General features: G+C 41.4%; 1 protein-coding gene across 1 annotated transcript in view; it reads left to right on the top strand.

Annotated features, from left to right (window-relative positions):
- OSBPL10 (oxysterol binding protein like 10) overlaps positions 1-14,192 on the top strand; it is a 469,724-nt gene that overhangs the window by 126,395 nt on the left and 329,137 nt on the right. The window contains exon 2 of the mRNA XM_040433369.1: positions 3,230-3,405. Within this exon, the coding sequence (XP_040289303.1) occupies positions 3,230-3,405 (176 nt within the window). The remainder of the gene's footprint in view (positions 1-3,229; positions 3,406-14,192) is intronic.

The raw sequence follows: 14,192 nt of genomic DNA, 5'->3' as shown, positions 1-14,192 counted from the left end.
CGGGAGAACGGAGCAGCGCCCAGGGATAATAGTGAGTGCAGGGAGATCCCTGGGCGCCGCTCTCCATGTCTGTATGCTTAGTTTAAATTTTTTATTGTAGTGAAAGGCCCTCTTTAACCTCTTCAGGACACAGGGCGTACAGGTACGCCCCTATGTCCTGGTACTTAAGGACACAGGGTGTACCTGTACGCCCTGTGTATTTCTGATAACCGCCGCGCAGCGGGCGGTGATCGGAAGCCGGTGCCTGCTCAAATCATTGAGCAGGCACTTTGGCTAAATGCCTGGGGGGGTCCCGTGACCCCCCCATGTCGGCGATCGCCGCAAACCGCAGGTCAATTCAGACCTACGGTTTGCGACTTTTCTAAGTTGCGGCGGCGGGCGGTGCCATCGGGTCCCCATGCGGCTGTAGGGGGGACCCGATGTCTAAGGAAGGCATCGTGCTGCCTTCCTGTGACGTGCCTGTGAGATCCAGCCCCCTGGATCTCACAGGCCCCGGAAGCTGTATGAGAAATACACACAGTATTACTCATACAGCCAATGCATTCCAATACAGAAGTATTGGAATGCATTGTAAAGGATTAGACCCCCAAAAGTTCAAGTCCCAAAGTGGGGAAAAAAATTAAGTGAAAAAAAAAGTTTAAAAAATAAAGTTTTCCCCCCAAAAAATTCAGTTTCAAGTAAAATAAACAAAAACATCATTTTCCCCAAATAAAGTAAAAAAAAATGGGTAAAAAATAGGGGAAAATTAAAGTATACATATTCTGTATCGCCGCGTCCGTATCGACCGGCTCTATAAACATATCACATGACCTAACCCCTCAGATGAACACCGTAAAAAATAAACAATTTTTTTGTCACCTTACATCACAAAAAGTACAACAGCAAGCGATCAAAAAGGCGTTTGCCCACCAAAATAGTACCAATCTAACCGTACCCTCATCCGGCAAAAAATGAGCCCCTACCTGAGACTATCGCCCTAAAAATAAAAAAACTATGGCTCAGAATATGGAGACACTAAAACATAATTTTTTTTGTTTAAAAAAAACTGTTATTGTGTAAAACTTACATAAATAAAAAAAAGTATACATATTAGGTATCACCGCGTCCGTATCGACGGGCTCTATAAAAATATCACATGACCTAACCCCTCAGATGAACACCGTAAAAAATAAAAACTGCTAAATAAACCATTTTTTGTCACCTTACATCACAAAAAGTGTAATAGCAAGCAAAATGTCACACGCACCCCAAAATAGTGCCAATAAAACAGTCATCTCATCCCGCAAAAATCATACCCTAACCAAGGTAATCGCCCCAAAAACTGAAAAAATTATGGCTCTCAGATTATGGAAACACTAAAACATGATTTTTTTTGCTTCAAAAATTAAATCATTGTGTAAAACTTATATAAATAAAAAAAGTATACATATTAGGTATCGCCGCGTCCGTGACAACCTGGTCTATAAAAATACCACATGATCTAACCTGTCAGATGAATGTTGTAAATAACAAAAAAGAAAAACGGTGCCAAAACAGCTATTTCTTGTTATCTTGCCTCACAAAAAGTGTAATATAGAGCAACCAAAAATCATATGTACCCTAAACTAGTACCAACAAAACTTCCACCCTATCCCGTAGTTTCTAAAATGGGGTCACTTTTTTGGAGTTTCTTCTCTAGGGGTGCATCAGGGGGGCTTCAAATGGGACATGGTGTAAGAAAAAAAACTGTCCAGCAAAATCTGCCTTCCAAAAACCGTATGGCATTCCTTTCCTTCTGCGCCCTGCCGTGTGCCTGTACAGCAGTTTACAACCACATACGGGGTGTTTCTGTAAACTACAGAATCAGGGCCATAAATATTGAGTTTTGTTTGGCTGTTAATCCTTGCTTTGTTACTGTAAAAAATGGATTAAAATGGAAAATTTGCCAAAAAATTGAAATTCCGAAATTCCATCTCCATTTGCCAATAACTCTTGTGGAACACCTAAAGAGTTAACGACGTTTGTAAAATCAGTTTTGAATACCTTGAGGGGTGTAGTTTCTTAGATGGAGTCACTTTTATGGAGTTTCTACTCTAGGGTTGCATCAGGGGGGCTTCAAATGGGACATGGTGTAAAAAAAAAAAAACAATCCAGCAAAATCTGCCTTCCAAAAACCATATGCTATTCGTTTCCTTCTGCGCCCTGCCGTGTGCCCGTACAGTAGTTTACGACCACATATGGGGTGTTTCTGTAAACTACAGAATCAGGGCCATAAATATTGTTTTGTTTGGTTGTTAACCCTTGCCTTGTAAAAGTAAAAAAAATATTAAAATTGAAAATCTGCCAAAAAAGTGAAATTTTGAAATTGTATCTCTATTTTCCATTAATTCTTGTGGAACACCTAAAGGGTTAACAACGTTTGTAAAATCAGTTTTGAATACCTTGAGGGGTGTAGTTTCTAGAATGGGGTCATTTCTGGGTGGTTTCTATTATGTAAGTCTTGCAAAGTGACTTCAGACCTGAACTGGTCCCTAAAAGTTGGGTTTTTGAAAATTTCAGAAAAATTTCAAGATTTGCTTCTAAACTTCTAAGCCTTGTAACATCCCCAAAAAATAAAATATCATTCCCAAAATGATCCAAACATGAAGTAGACATATGGGGAATGTAAAGTAATAACTATTTTTGTAGGTATTACTATGTATTATAGAAGTAATTTTTGCTAAATTTGGTATTTTTTTTATAAATAAAAATGAAATTTTTTTACTTCATTTTACCAGTGTCATGAAGTACAATATGTGACGAAAAAACAATCTCAGAATGGCCTGGATAAGTCAAAGCGTTTTAAAGTTATCACCACTTAAAGTGACACTGGTCAGATTTTAAAAAAATGGCCTGGTCCTTAAGGTGAAATAAGGCTGTGTCCATAAGGAGTTAAACACTTTAAGGTGGAACATGGCCATGTTCACACATTCCGGTTTCTGTCAGGATGCAGACAAGGATTTCACACTAAAATCCTGACACAATCTGAATTGCATATGTGTACAGCTCACATAAGTTGACCTACCAATTCATAGGTGGTTGGTAAGGGGATTCACAGCGCTTAGACCCTAACTCATCATAGATTTGATGTCATATGCTAGCAATATATGGTGAAGAATTTCTGTATATCTGTTTTTCATTACAAATTCAAATGTATTCTTCATTTATTAATTTCTACAATAATGATTATTATCTTGTTCTGGTTTTACAGATACTTTATATTGGACTTCGACTCTGGTATTCTGCAATATTTCATCACTGAGGCTAGCAAAACCCAGAAGCCTCGAGGATTTTTGTCTCTTTCTGGGTCTGTGATTTCACTCAGCGATGAGGCCCCCTATATGATAGTAGTGTATTCTACCAGTGGGGAAGTATATAAACTCAGAGGTAAGATATTGAAATACGACATGCTGTAACATTTTGGAATAGTTCAATGCCTTTAGGAGCCATGCAGTTGTATAAATGAATAAATAAGGCTAGATCATGAGACTTTGAGATGATGAGTAATATATTTTCATGTTATACAGTTCTTTTGATATTGCTTTGCTGTTTCTCATACAATCTGTCAATTTTTTGCATGATGCATTTTATATCAGTAGTGTCCACATATGTTCTGTTGTATCGTACAAGAATAACATTATTAGGGCTCATTCACATGAGCGATACCCGTGTCTGTGTCCCATTCGAGTGTAGCACACAGACCAAACACTGACACATTATAGTCACTTGCCCAATTTACATGTCGAATTGTCAGTATGGACCATTGTGGTAGCCTTGCCCATTCAAGTCATTCAGTCCACACAAAAATTGGATAGCACACGTATATGTTATGGCAGAGAACGATAGAGAGGAGAAGGCGCTCATAGGGTAAGTATGTACAGATACATGAACCTTGGTAGGGTTCTGGGCACAACTCCAGTGAAGGCTTTATAGCGGTGGAGGGTCGGTGCAGCCAGTGCTATCTAGAACTTTAGTGGTGGTTAAGGCCTCATGCACACGACCGTATTTTTTCACGGTCCGCCAAACGGGGTTCCGTTGGTTCGTGATCCGTGACCGTTTTTTCGTCCATGGGTCTTCCTTGATTTTTGGAGGATCCACGGACATGAAAAATGAAAAAAAAATCTAAGTCAAGTTTGCCATTGAAATGATAGGAAAAAACGGACACGGATCACGGACACGGATCACGGACGCGGATGACAATCTTGTGTGCATCCGTGATTTTCACGGACCCATTGACTTGAATGGGTCCGCGAACCGTTGACCGTGAAAAAAATAGGACAGGTCATATTTTTTTCACGGCCAGGAAACACGGCTCACGGATGCGGCTGCCAAACGGTGCATTTTCCGATTTTTCCACGGACCCATTGAAAGTCAATGGGTCCGCGAAAAAAAAACGGAAAACGGCACAACGGCCACGGATGCACACAACGGTCGTGTGCATGAGGCCTAAGTGGGGAGAAGAATTGCACAGGAATGAGCAGCAGTATGGTATCTGCCATGGATCTGGATGGGTAGTCAGTAGGTGCGAGACACAGCATGAGGCACAGATAAAGTATTGATCTTTTATTGACTAATTGAGTCAAAAAAGAACAATACTTCATCTGTGCCTCAGGCCGTGTCTCGCTCCTACTGACTATCCATCCAGAGACGTGGCAGATACCATACTGCTCATTCCTGTGCAAAACGTATATGTTATGGGCAGAGGGTGTCAACCCATTGTGCTAACTAACCAGTTTAGCTTTGTGCTAATCCTAAGGGTGTTGTCCTGGTGGCCCCCTGGTATTCACCGTTTGAACCCTATACAGGGATCAGGATTTGACTGCAGGGAACCAACAAGGCTGCTACTTCTTGGAGTAGTCCTGGTGTAATTGACAGCTGACCCATGGGGGTCAGAGAAACTGAGAGGGTCAGGCTATATTCATAGTCATGAGACAGGCCGAGTTCAGAGCTGGCTGCATACATACGTATCTGAGAGTCAAGTCCAAGGTCGGGGCTGGCAGCTACGAGTCAGAGTTGGTTGTCATGCAGAAAAAACCTAGACTAGGTAACCCTACCACTGGGAAAGGTGCCTTAAGTACCCAGGGTCTGCCAGCCATTGGCTGGGGTAGAATTTGGATTCCTTGTGGTGGCTCTTTAGGAGGATGGCCCTAAGGAACATGCCTGGAGACCTCAGTAACCGGGTGCAGGCTGAATAAGTAGCGCTGTGCCTGTGCCCGCCGGGACTGAGGTAGCGTTGTGCATAGAAGGCCAGCGCAACAGTATGCAGTCCATGTGTTCATGGAATGTTGTTAGGAAACGCTGAAAAGTACTGAGAAGAAACATGGAACAGCTTTACAACGCTCATCTGAACAAGGGCTTCTTTGTATGTAAGTTTTGAGTTGGGCAGGGAAGGTATATGGAGTTGAGAGACTGCCACGTACACCACAAATATTCATTTATCCAGGTGTGCTCACATGAACGCCCTTGGCCAGTCGCTGTGAATAACTCTACTTTGGAACAAAAGCTGTGTTTTTATTTTTATTTTATTGTTTTGCTGCACTCATTTCTTTGCATCAGCCAAGATCAGTGAAATAAGCTCGATGGGTTATTTTAATTGGAAATGTAGCACAGATCATCAGAGTCAACTGGATCCTGGCATAGCTCTTACATAGGTATTAGAGGCTGGAATAATCTTTTCCTTACCCGTAGCTTAGAATAACCTGCGCTCTTAACTTAGGAATTCCAGCGAACCCTGGTTGACAAAGCCAGTCTTAGAACTTGGGTAGGCATCCCCAGAAGATGCAAAGAAAACCTGTCACTTTTACAGTCATCATGGACTAATTTCATTGGATGCATAAAGATGTTTGGCAATCAACAAATCTGGTGCAAATTATAGGACTAGGCATGAATTCTAGAATGCTTTACTTCCTTCTTCACCGGAGGTCTCCAACCTTGTGTAGGCTGTGAACTATGACAAGTTGGATAGAGCCACACTCAGTATTAAATATGTAAACATCTATTAAAGTTATGATATGGTTCTTAGGCCTGATTCAGACGCTCATATTCTTCCTCCATGTGTTATCCATGGAGGAAGGTTGGAAATCACTGCACAAAGGACTGAACACTTTGCAGAACTCTGTGAACTGAAGACAGTATTTCCACCACTACTGGCCACTTGGTCAGCTGAGAAGAGTAGTGATATTTTAGAACATACCGCTTTCAGTTCATTGTAATGTTTTACACTTCTTTATCTGGAAAGGTTTATTTTTACTGTCTTAACCTTTTTATACCTTTGCTTGGTCACTATTGATTTTTGTGTATTTGTCCCCACTTACTGGATGCTAGCACATTTAGGTATAAATATGCAGCCTAGTGTATCTGGCTCCCTAGAGAGATGTAATTTTGCCTGGCATAGTCCAGGCTGTCATATGTTCATGGTAGAAAGAGCTCTATTCCTTCTTTTGCATCTCCATTAACTTCTGGAAGGGATCCCACTGTCACAATGACTGATATGAAGTTATTAAGAAGCCCAAGTGAAGCTTCTTCTGTGCTTTACAAGGAAATTTTGCTGCTTTGTGCCTACAGCTTAAACTTTGTAGAATAAAAGTAAAACCAGATATAGTCTAGGTATTTGATTGCATTATATGTAACTATTGCTGTTTGTTTTATGATTTTTTTATTTTATTTTTATATTCCCATTATGATAAAAAAAAAATGCTGAAAAACATTTGTATAAAACATTGGACTAGTTTTTGAAAAGTCAGCTACTATAGATCAACTACCTTATCCCTTCTTTTTAAGATGTTTTAGGCTACTTTCACACTTGCGTTTTGGCTTTCCGTTTGTTAGATCCGTCATGGGCTCTCACAAGCGGTCCAAAACAGATCCGTTTTGCCCTAATGCATTCTGAATAGAAAAGGATCCGCACAGAATGCATCAGTTTGCATCAGTCTTCATTCCGCTCTGGAGGTGGACACCAAAATGCTGCCTGCAGCGTTTTGCTGTCTGCTTGACGAAACTGAGCCAAACAGATACGTCCTGGCACACAATGTAAGTAAATGGGGACGGATCCGTTTTCTCTGGCACAATAGAAAACGGATCAGTCTCCCATTGACTTTCAATGGAGTTCATGACTGATCCGTCTTGGCTATGTTACAGATGATACACACGGATCCGTTCATGACGGTTGGATTATTGTAACGGATCAGTTTTTGCAGATCCATGACGGATCTGCCCAAAACGCTAGTGTGAAAGTAGCCTTAGTAGCATCTTAGGTGTTGTCTATTTTTATGATAATTTTTGTAACTTTTTTACATCATTTAATGAATGTACTATCTTATTTTTTGTGTCTCTCATCTCTTAGGCTGAGTTCACATGGGCGAGATTTCTGCACTGGTGCAATGCGGGAGGTGAACGCATTGCACCCGCACTGAATCTGGACCCATTCATTTCTATGGGGCTGTGCACATGAGCTGTGATTTTCACGCATCACTTATGCGTTGCGTGAAAATCGCAGCATGCTCTATACCAGAGGTGCACAACCTGCGGCCCGGGGGCCACATGCGGCCCTCGATATCATTGTGTGCGGCCCTCAACCATCTGGTGACAGACATGTATGTCTATGTCTTGTGGCTACTCACATGCATTTTTCATGTATTCTCCCATTAGATGGGAGTCCTGGAGGTGTAAGCAGACATTTATGGTGTATACTGTATGTACAATATGCAATAAATACAGTATATCAGCTGGTAATACCCCTTTAACTTTTATTTTCGGCCCATGGGATTCCTTCAGTCTGACAATGTGGCCCCCAACCGGAAAAGGTTGTGCACCCCTGCTCTATACATTGTGCGTTTATCACGCAACTCAGGCCCCATAGAAGTGAGTGGGGCTGAGTGAAAATCGCAAGCATCCGCAATCAAGTGCGGATGCGGTGCGATTTTCACGCATGGTTGCTAAGATGACTGTATTATTTTCCCTTATAACATGGTTATAAGGGAAAATAATAGAATTCTTTAATACAGAATGCTTAGTAGGTGGTCAATTGAGGGTTAAAAAATAATTAACTCACCTTCTCCTCTTGATCGCATAGCTGCCGGTCTCTGTGAAGAAGTTCGGGTCTGGGTACCACAGTCAGTTTTTTATCACGCGCGTGCAAAACGCATTGCACCCGCGCGATAAAAACTGAACAACGGAACGCAATCGGGGTCAAAACTGACTGCAATTGGGTACCTACTCGCGTGGGTTTGCCGCAACGCATCCGGACCTTATCCAGACACGCTCGTGTGAACTCAGCCTTAGATTAATCCTACAATTCTTAAGTGTCAGGCATGGAAATATGGTTTATTATTATTAGATGGGTCTACATTTGGGATGCATGCTGAGGACAAAATGGCTAATACCCAAAAGATAAAAATATTAAAGGGGTTTTCTGACTTTGTTACTGATCATCTATCCCCAACATAGGTCATTAGTATATAATTGGTGGGGGACCTCCGCCGATCAGCTGTATGATGAGGTGGACCACTGCAGCCTTTCTGCAGCTTACCCTAGGCCAGTCAAGTTCATTAGTCACGTAGGCAAGGCACAGCTCAGTCCCATTTACATGAATAGGACTGAGTTGCGATACCAGGCTTAGCTGCTATACAATGTATGGCATAGCGCTTGGTAAGCTGTGAGGAGGCAGCAGGGCTCACTGGAGTGCCTCATCCTCCTCAAACAACTGATCTGCAGGGGTCCTGGGTGTTGAACCGATCAGTTACTGATGTCCTATTCTTTATAAAACAGCCGGAAAAATGAGAGGTGAAAATGAAAATCACCCATTTTGTTCCCAGCATACATCCCAAATGTAGACTGCTCTAACAATTATTAACCAAATTTCCAGGTCTGACAATCAGGAATTGCAGGATTACTCTAAGAGATATGAGCAATGTAAAAAAATAAAACCCTGACTATCAGATAGTGGTAACTTAGGGCTCATGCACACGATCGTATGTATTTTGCGGTCCGCAAAAAATACAGATGACGTCCGTGTGCATTCTGTATTTTGCGGAACGGAACAGCTGGACCCTAATAGAACAGTGCTATCCTTGTCCGTAATGCGGACAATAATAGGACATGTTCTATTTTTTTACGGAACAGAAATACGGACAAACGGAATGCACATGGAGCAACTTCCGTGTTTTTTGCGGACCCATTGAAATGAATGGTTCCGCATACGGTCCGCAAAAAAAACGGAATGGACACAGAAAGGAAATATGTTTGTGTGCATGAGGCCTAATCCTGAGGATAATAAAATGATAGTAAGGTAATCATCAACTCTGCAATAAGTTTGACACATAGGTCTCTCTGTAATGTTTTTTTTATTACCTTTAAACTGTCTCTTTTTCACATTCTGTTGCAGTACAAAGTAATGAAGCCCTTACAGGCACAGCCATTTTTTACCTTCCTGACCAAGCCTAATTTTGAAAATCTGATTAGTTACTTTATGTGGTAATAACTTTGGAATGCTTTTACTTCTCAAAGTATTACCTTTGTTTATTAAAAAAGTCCAAAAGTTACAGAAAATTTACCAAGGGATGTAGTGAGCATTTTGACAGATGTTAGATGGTGTCTGGCGCTGCGTTGTGCACTTGTTATCTGGCACAGGCGCAGTACAGGAGAGAGGCTCGCCTGCAGTTCTCTACTGTACACCGAGCCTATTTCCTGTTCTGCGCCTATGCCGGATACTAAAGTACAGCACGAGTCAGGCCCAGGTGTGATAATGTTTACACTGTCTGGCCATGTCAATTAAACTGGAGATTTCAGTTGCAGAGAAAGCAGGGTCTCCAAGAGTAGCCCCCGTTGCTCCTAGAGGCTCATTATATATCATATATTAAAACTTAATTTTTCTCAGTTATGCGGGCATATATGTTAGAGCCTACAGTAACCCAAAAACCGAACCTCACTCCCCAACTTACTGCAACTTGTACAAAAAAAGAGCAAGGATTTAACAAGGTAAAAAAATCTCATTTTATTAATTATAAATCACATGAACATTACAGGTGAGACTCAAAAGGGACAGAACATGGAGACTGGGCCACAAAAGAGCTCTGCAATGTGGAGAATCACAATGGGGGATAATGTGACCATATACAGCAGGTAACAGACAATTAACAGAAGCTGTGAATATTGGAGTAGTTGCGGGTGCACTTGCTGTCCCCTAGTGTTGAACAACTACCTAGCTCTTATTCACAGCGTCCAAGCAATAGATGCTGTAGGGTATAATTGGACAGTGCAATACTACTCATAAAGATGGCATATAACAATAACTGTAAGCCACTTGTCCCACCCTAATCCAGATACCATGTTACCTACCCATGTTGCTGCTGAAAAATGGTGACACGGTTCCCCCACTGCTTCGACCTCAACACGTGTTTCGCCACATAGGCTTCGTCAGGAGGTACAAACACACTAAGACAAATTTGGGCATATAAAGGCTAAAAAGGAGGGATTAATTATCACTAACCATGATCATCTGTACCAAAGGTGTTCATGTTGTGAGACAGCCTCCTTCAGTGCTTCCTGGTCATTAAAATGCGACCTGATTCCAGCACTTCCGGGTGGCAATCACACAGCACATATGTCAGCCAATCACATAATCGCTACCTGGTCACATGGTCCTGATGTCATGGACATGTGACCATCTCCCAGGTCCTTCAACCATAGTTAAAATACTCCCAGGTCCTGTATACAGCTAAAGCTAATTATCTACACCTCTCAATTATCTTCATATCAGTTCATAGATCAATTTATAAAATACAAATATAATCACAGAATCATCTCATAGAAGAATACAGTCATGTGAAAAAATTAGGACACCCTTTGAAAGCATGTGGTTTTTTGTAACATTTTTAATAAATGGTTATTTCATCTCCGTTTCAACAATACAGAGAGATTAAAGTAATCCAACTAAACAAAGAAAACTGAAGAAAAGTCTTTTCAAGATCTTCTGTAAATGTCATTCTACAAAAATGCCTATTCTAACTGAGGAAAAAGATAGGACACCCTTGCCCCTAATAGCGAGTGTTACCTCCTTTGGCTGAAATAACTGCAGTGAGACGGTTCTTGTAGCCATCTACCAGTCTTCGACATCGGTCTGAGGAAATTTTACCCCACTCCTCAATGCAGAACTTTTTCAGCTGTGAGATGTTTGAGGGGTTTCTTGCACGTACAGCCCTTTTCAAGTCACCCCACAGCATCTCAATGGGATTCAAATCTGGACTTTGACTTGGCCATTCCAGGACTCTCCATTTCTTCTTTTTCAGCCAATCTTTGGTTGATTTACTAGTATGTTTTGGGTCATTGTCATGTTGCATGGTCCAGTTCCGCTTCAGCTTTAATTTTCTAACTGATGGTCTCACATGTTCTTCAAGCACCTTCTGATACACAGTAGAATTCATCGTGGATTCTATGATGGTGAGCTGACCAGGTCCTGCTGCAGCAAAGCAGCCCCAAACCATGACACTTCCACCTCCATGCTTCACAGTTGGTATGAGGTTCTTTTCTTGGAATGCTGTGTTTGGTTTACGCCAAACATGTCCTCTGCTGTTGTGTCCAAATAATTCAATTTTGGACTCATCTGTCCAAAGAACATTATTCCAGAAGTCCTGGTCTTTGTCAACTTTATCTCTGGCAAATGTCAGTCTGGCCTCGATGTTTCTCTTGGAAAGCAAAGGTTTCCTCCTTGCACACCTCCCATGCAAGTTAAACTTGTACAGTCTCTTTCTGATTGTTGAGGCATGTACTTCTACATCAACAGTAGCCAGAGCCTGCTGTAGTTCTCGAGATGACACTTTAGGGTTTTTGGAGACCTCTTTTAGCATCTTGCGGTCTGCTCTTGGGGTGAACTTGCTGGGGCGACCAGTCCTGGGCATGTTGGCAGTTGTTTTGAAAGCCCTCCACTTGTAGACTATCTTCCGGACAGTGGAATGGCTGATTTCAAAATCTTTTGAGATCTTTTTAAATCCCTTCCCAGACTCATAGGCTGCTACAATCTTTTTTCTGAAGTCCTCTGACAGCTCTTTTGCTCTCACCATGGTGCTCACTCTCACTTCAACAGTCAGGAGCACACCAAACTAAATGTCTGAGGTTTAAATAGGGCAAGCCTCATTCAACATGCAGAGTAACGATCTACTAATTATGTGCACCTGGTGTGAGATCTGAGCCAATTTAAGAGGGAATACATGTGAGGGTGTCCTATCTTTTTCCTCAGTTAGAATAGGCATTTTTGTAGAATGACATTTACAGAAGATCTTGAAAAGACTTTTCTTCAGTTTTCTTTGTTTAGTTGGATTACTTTAATCTCTCTGTATTGTTGAAACGGAGATGAAATAACCATTTATTAAAAATGTTACAAAAAACCACATGCTTTCAAAGGGTGTCCTAATTTTTTCACATGACTGTATATATTTTTGCATTACCATGACTAAGTTATAGGGAGAAGGAATCATATGATTGCTATCTGGTCATATGGTCCTGATGTCATGGACATGTGACCATCTCCCAGGTCCTTCAGCCATAGCTGATATGCTCCCAGGTCCTGAATACAACTACTATAAGCAACCACCAATCGGACTATAGCTAATTATCTATAACTCAACACACCTCTCAATTATCTTCATATCAGCTCATAGATCAATTTATAAAATACAGAATACAAATATAATCTCAAGATCTCATGGAAAAATATATATTTACATTACCATAATTAAGTTATGGGGAGAGGGAAGGGGGAGGGGGGGAGGGCATCCTCTCATCCATTCATACAGGGAAGGCACAAATCCAAATCACAGAATAAATGCATAATCTTTACATTTCAGCAAAACCTCCGTGCAGAGGAATAAAGTGCGTGTGTGCTAAGATACCTTTTATAATCACAGTGATGTTTCATGTCTATAATAATTGTCAAATATATAAAGAGTGTATTACGTGGTGAGCGAGTCCAACCCCCAATAGCTGGCTGCAGGGCGACTGATCCCAGGTTAAACCTAGGAATCAGCCGCGCCGCAACCGCCAGTGGTGGGTCAGATACGCCCCCACTATAAATAAGTGAGGCATATGTCCAAAAGAGGATGGGACAAGCCCACCCGTTGGGTGGCCCAGTCCCCTATCAGATGGACAATATGCCTGGTGATGCCCCAACCTGGTGCTGAATATAATGCTGCTGGTGCACCCACCCCCCAGTCGGCTACAGCAGAGAAGCCAATCCACCTGGCGGACTTGACCTGTCCGCCGTGCGCAGTGGGGGGTGGGCTCCACCACAGCCGCATAAAAATAACAAATATATGGGTAAACTGTCCACCTAAGGGCGGACTAGACCACCCATGATGGAACATCCATCCTATAAAAATAAAACCCAAAGTGTATAAAATACATAATCTATATTCATCATCGATTTTGACGTGACAAAAAATATATAATCATAATAGTGCCAAAAAATGTACAGGTTGCTTCCTCTGATGATGAATGACAGTCCCATGAAGAGTGTTCAATCGGGGTCCATTGTGGGAATGCTCAATAGGGGTCCATTATGGGAATGCCCCATATCTCCCTCTCAAATCACGTCATGCAATTGACAGACTTTCTTATGGTTCGTGGTTGTCTACCATCCAATCTTACTCCATCTTAAATCTAAACAAAAATTTAAAATTAGACACATACATATAAAAGAAAACACTTATATGCCCATAATAAAATTCACGTCTTACAAAAAGGACTTGAAGCTATTATACTCATGCACTCTTTATATATTTGACAATTATTATAGACATGAAACATCACTGTGATTATAAAAGGTATCACACACGCACTTTATTCCTCTGCACGGAGGTTTTGCTGAAATGTAAAGATTATGCATTTATTCTGTGATTTGGATTTGTGCCTTCCCTGTATGAATGGATGAGAGGATGCCCTCCCTCCCTCCCCCTTCCCTCTCCCCATAACTTAATTATGGTAATGTAAATATATATTTTTACATGAGATCTTGAGATTATATTTGTATTCTGTATTTTATAAATTGATCTATGAGCTGATATGAAGATAATTGAGAGGTGTGTTGAGTTATAGATAATTAGCTATAGTCCGATTGGTGGTTGCTTATAGTAGTTGTATTCAGGACCTGGGAGCATATCAGCTATGGCTGAAGGACCTGGGAG

This window comes from Bufo bufo, chromosome 5, assembly GCF_905171765.1.
Source record: "Bufo bufo chromosome 5, aBufBuf1.1, whole genome shotgun sequence".
Classification (NCBI taxonomy): domain Eukaryota; kingdom Metazoa; phylum Chordata; class Amphibia; order Anura; family Bufonidae; genus Bufo; species Bufo bufo.
The sequence above is the reverse complement of the archived record's forward strand: the minus strand, read 5'-3'. Positions and strand labels throughout refer to the sequence as shown.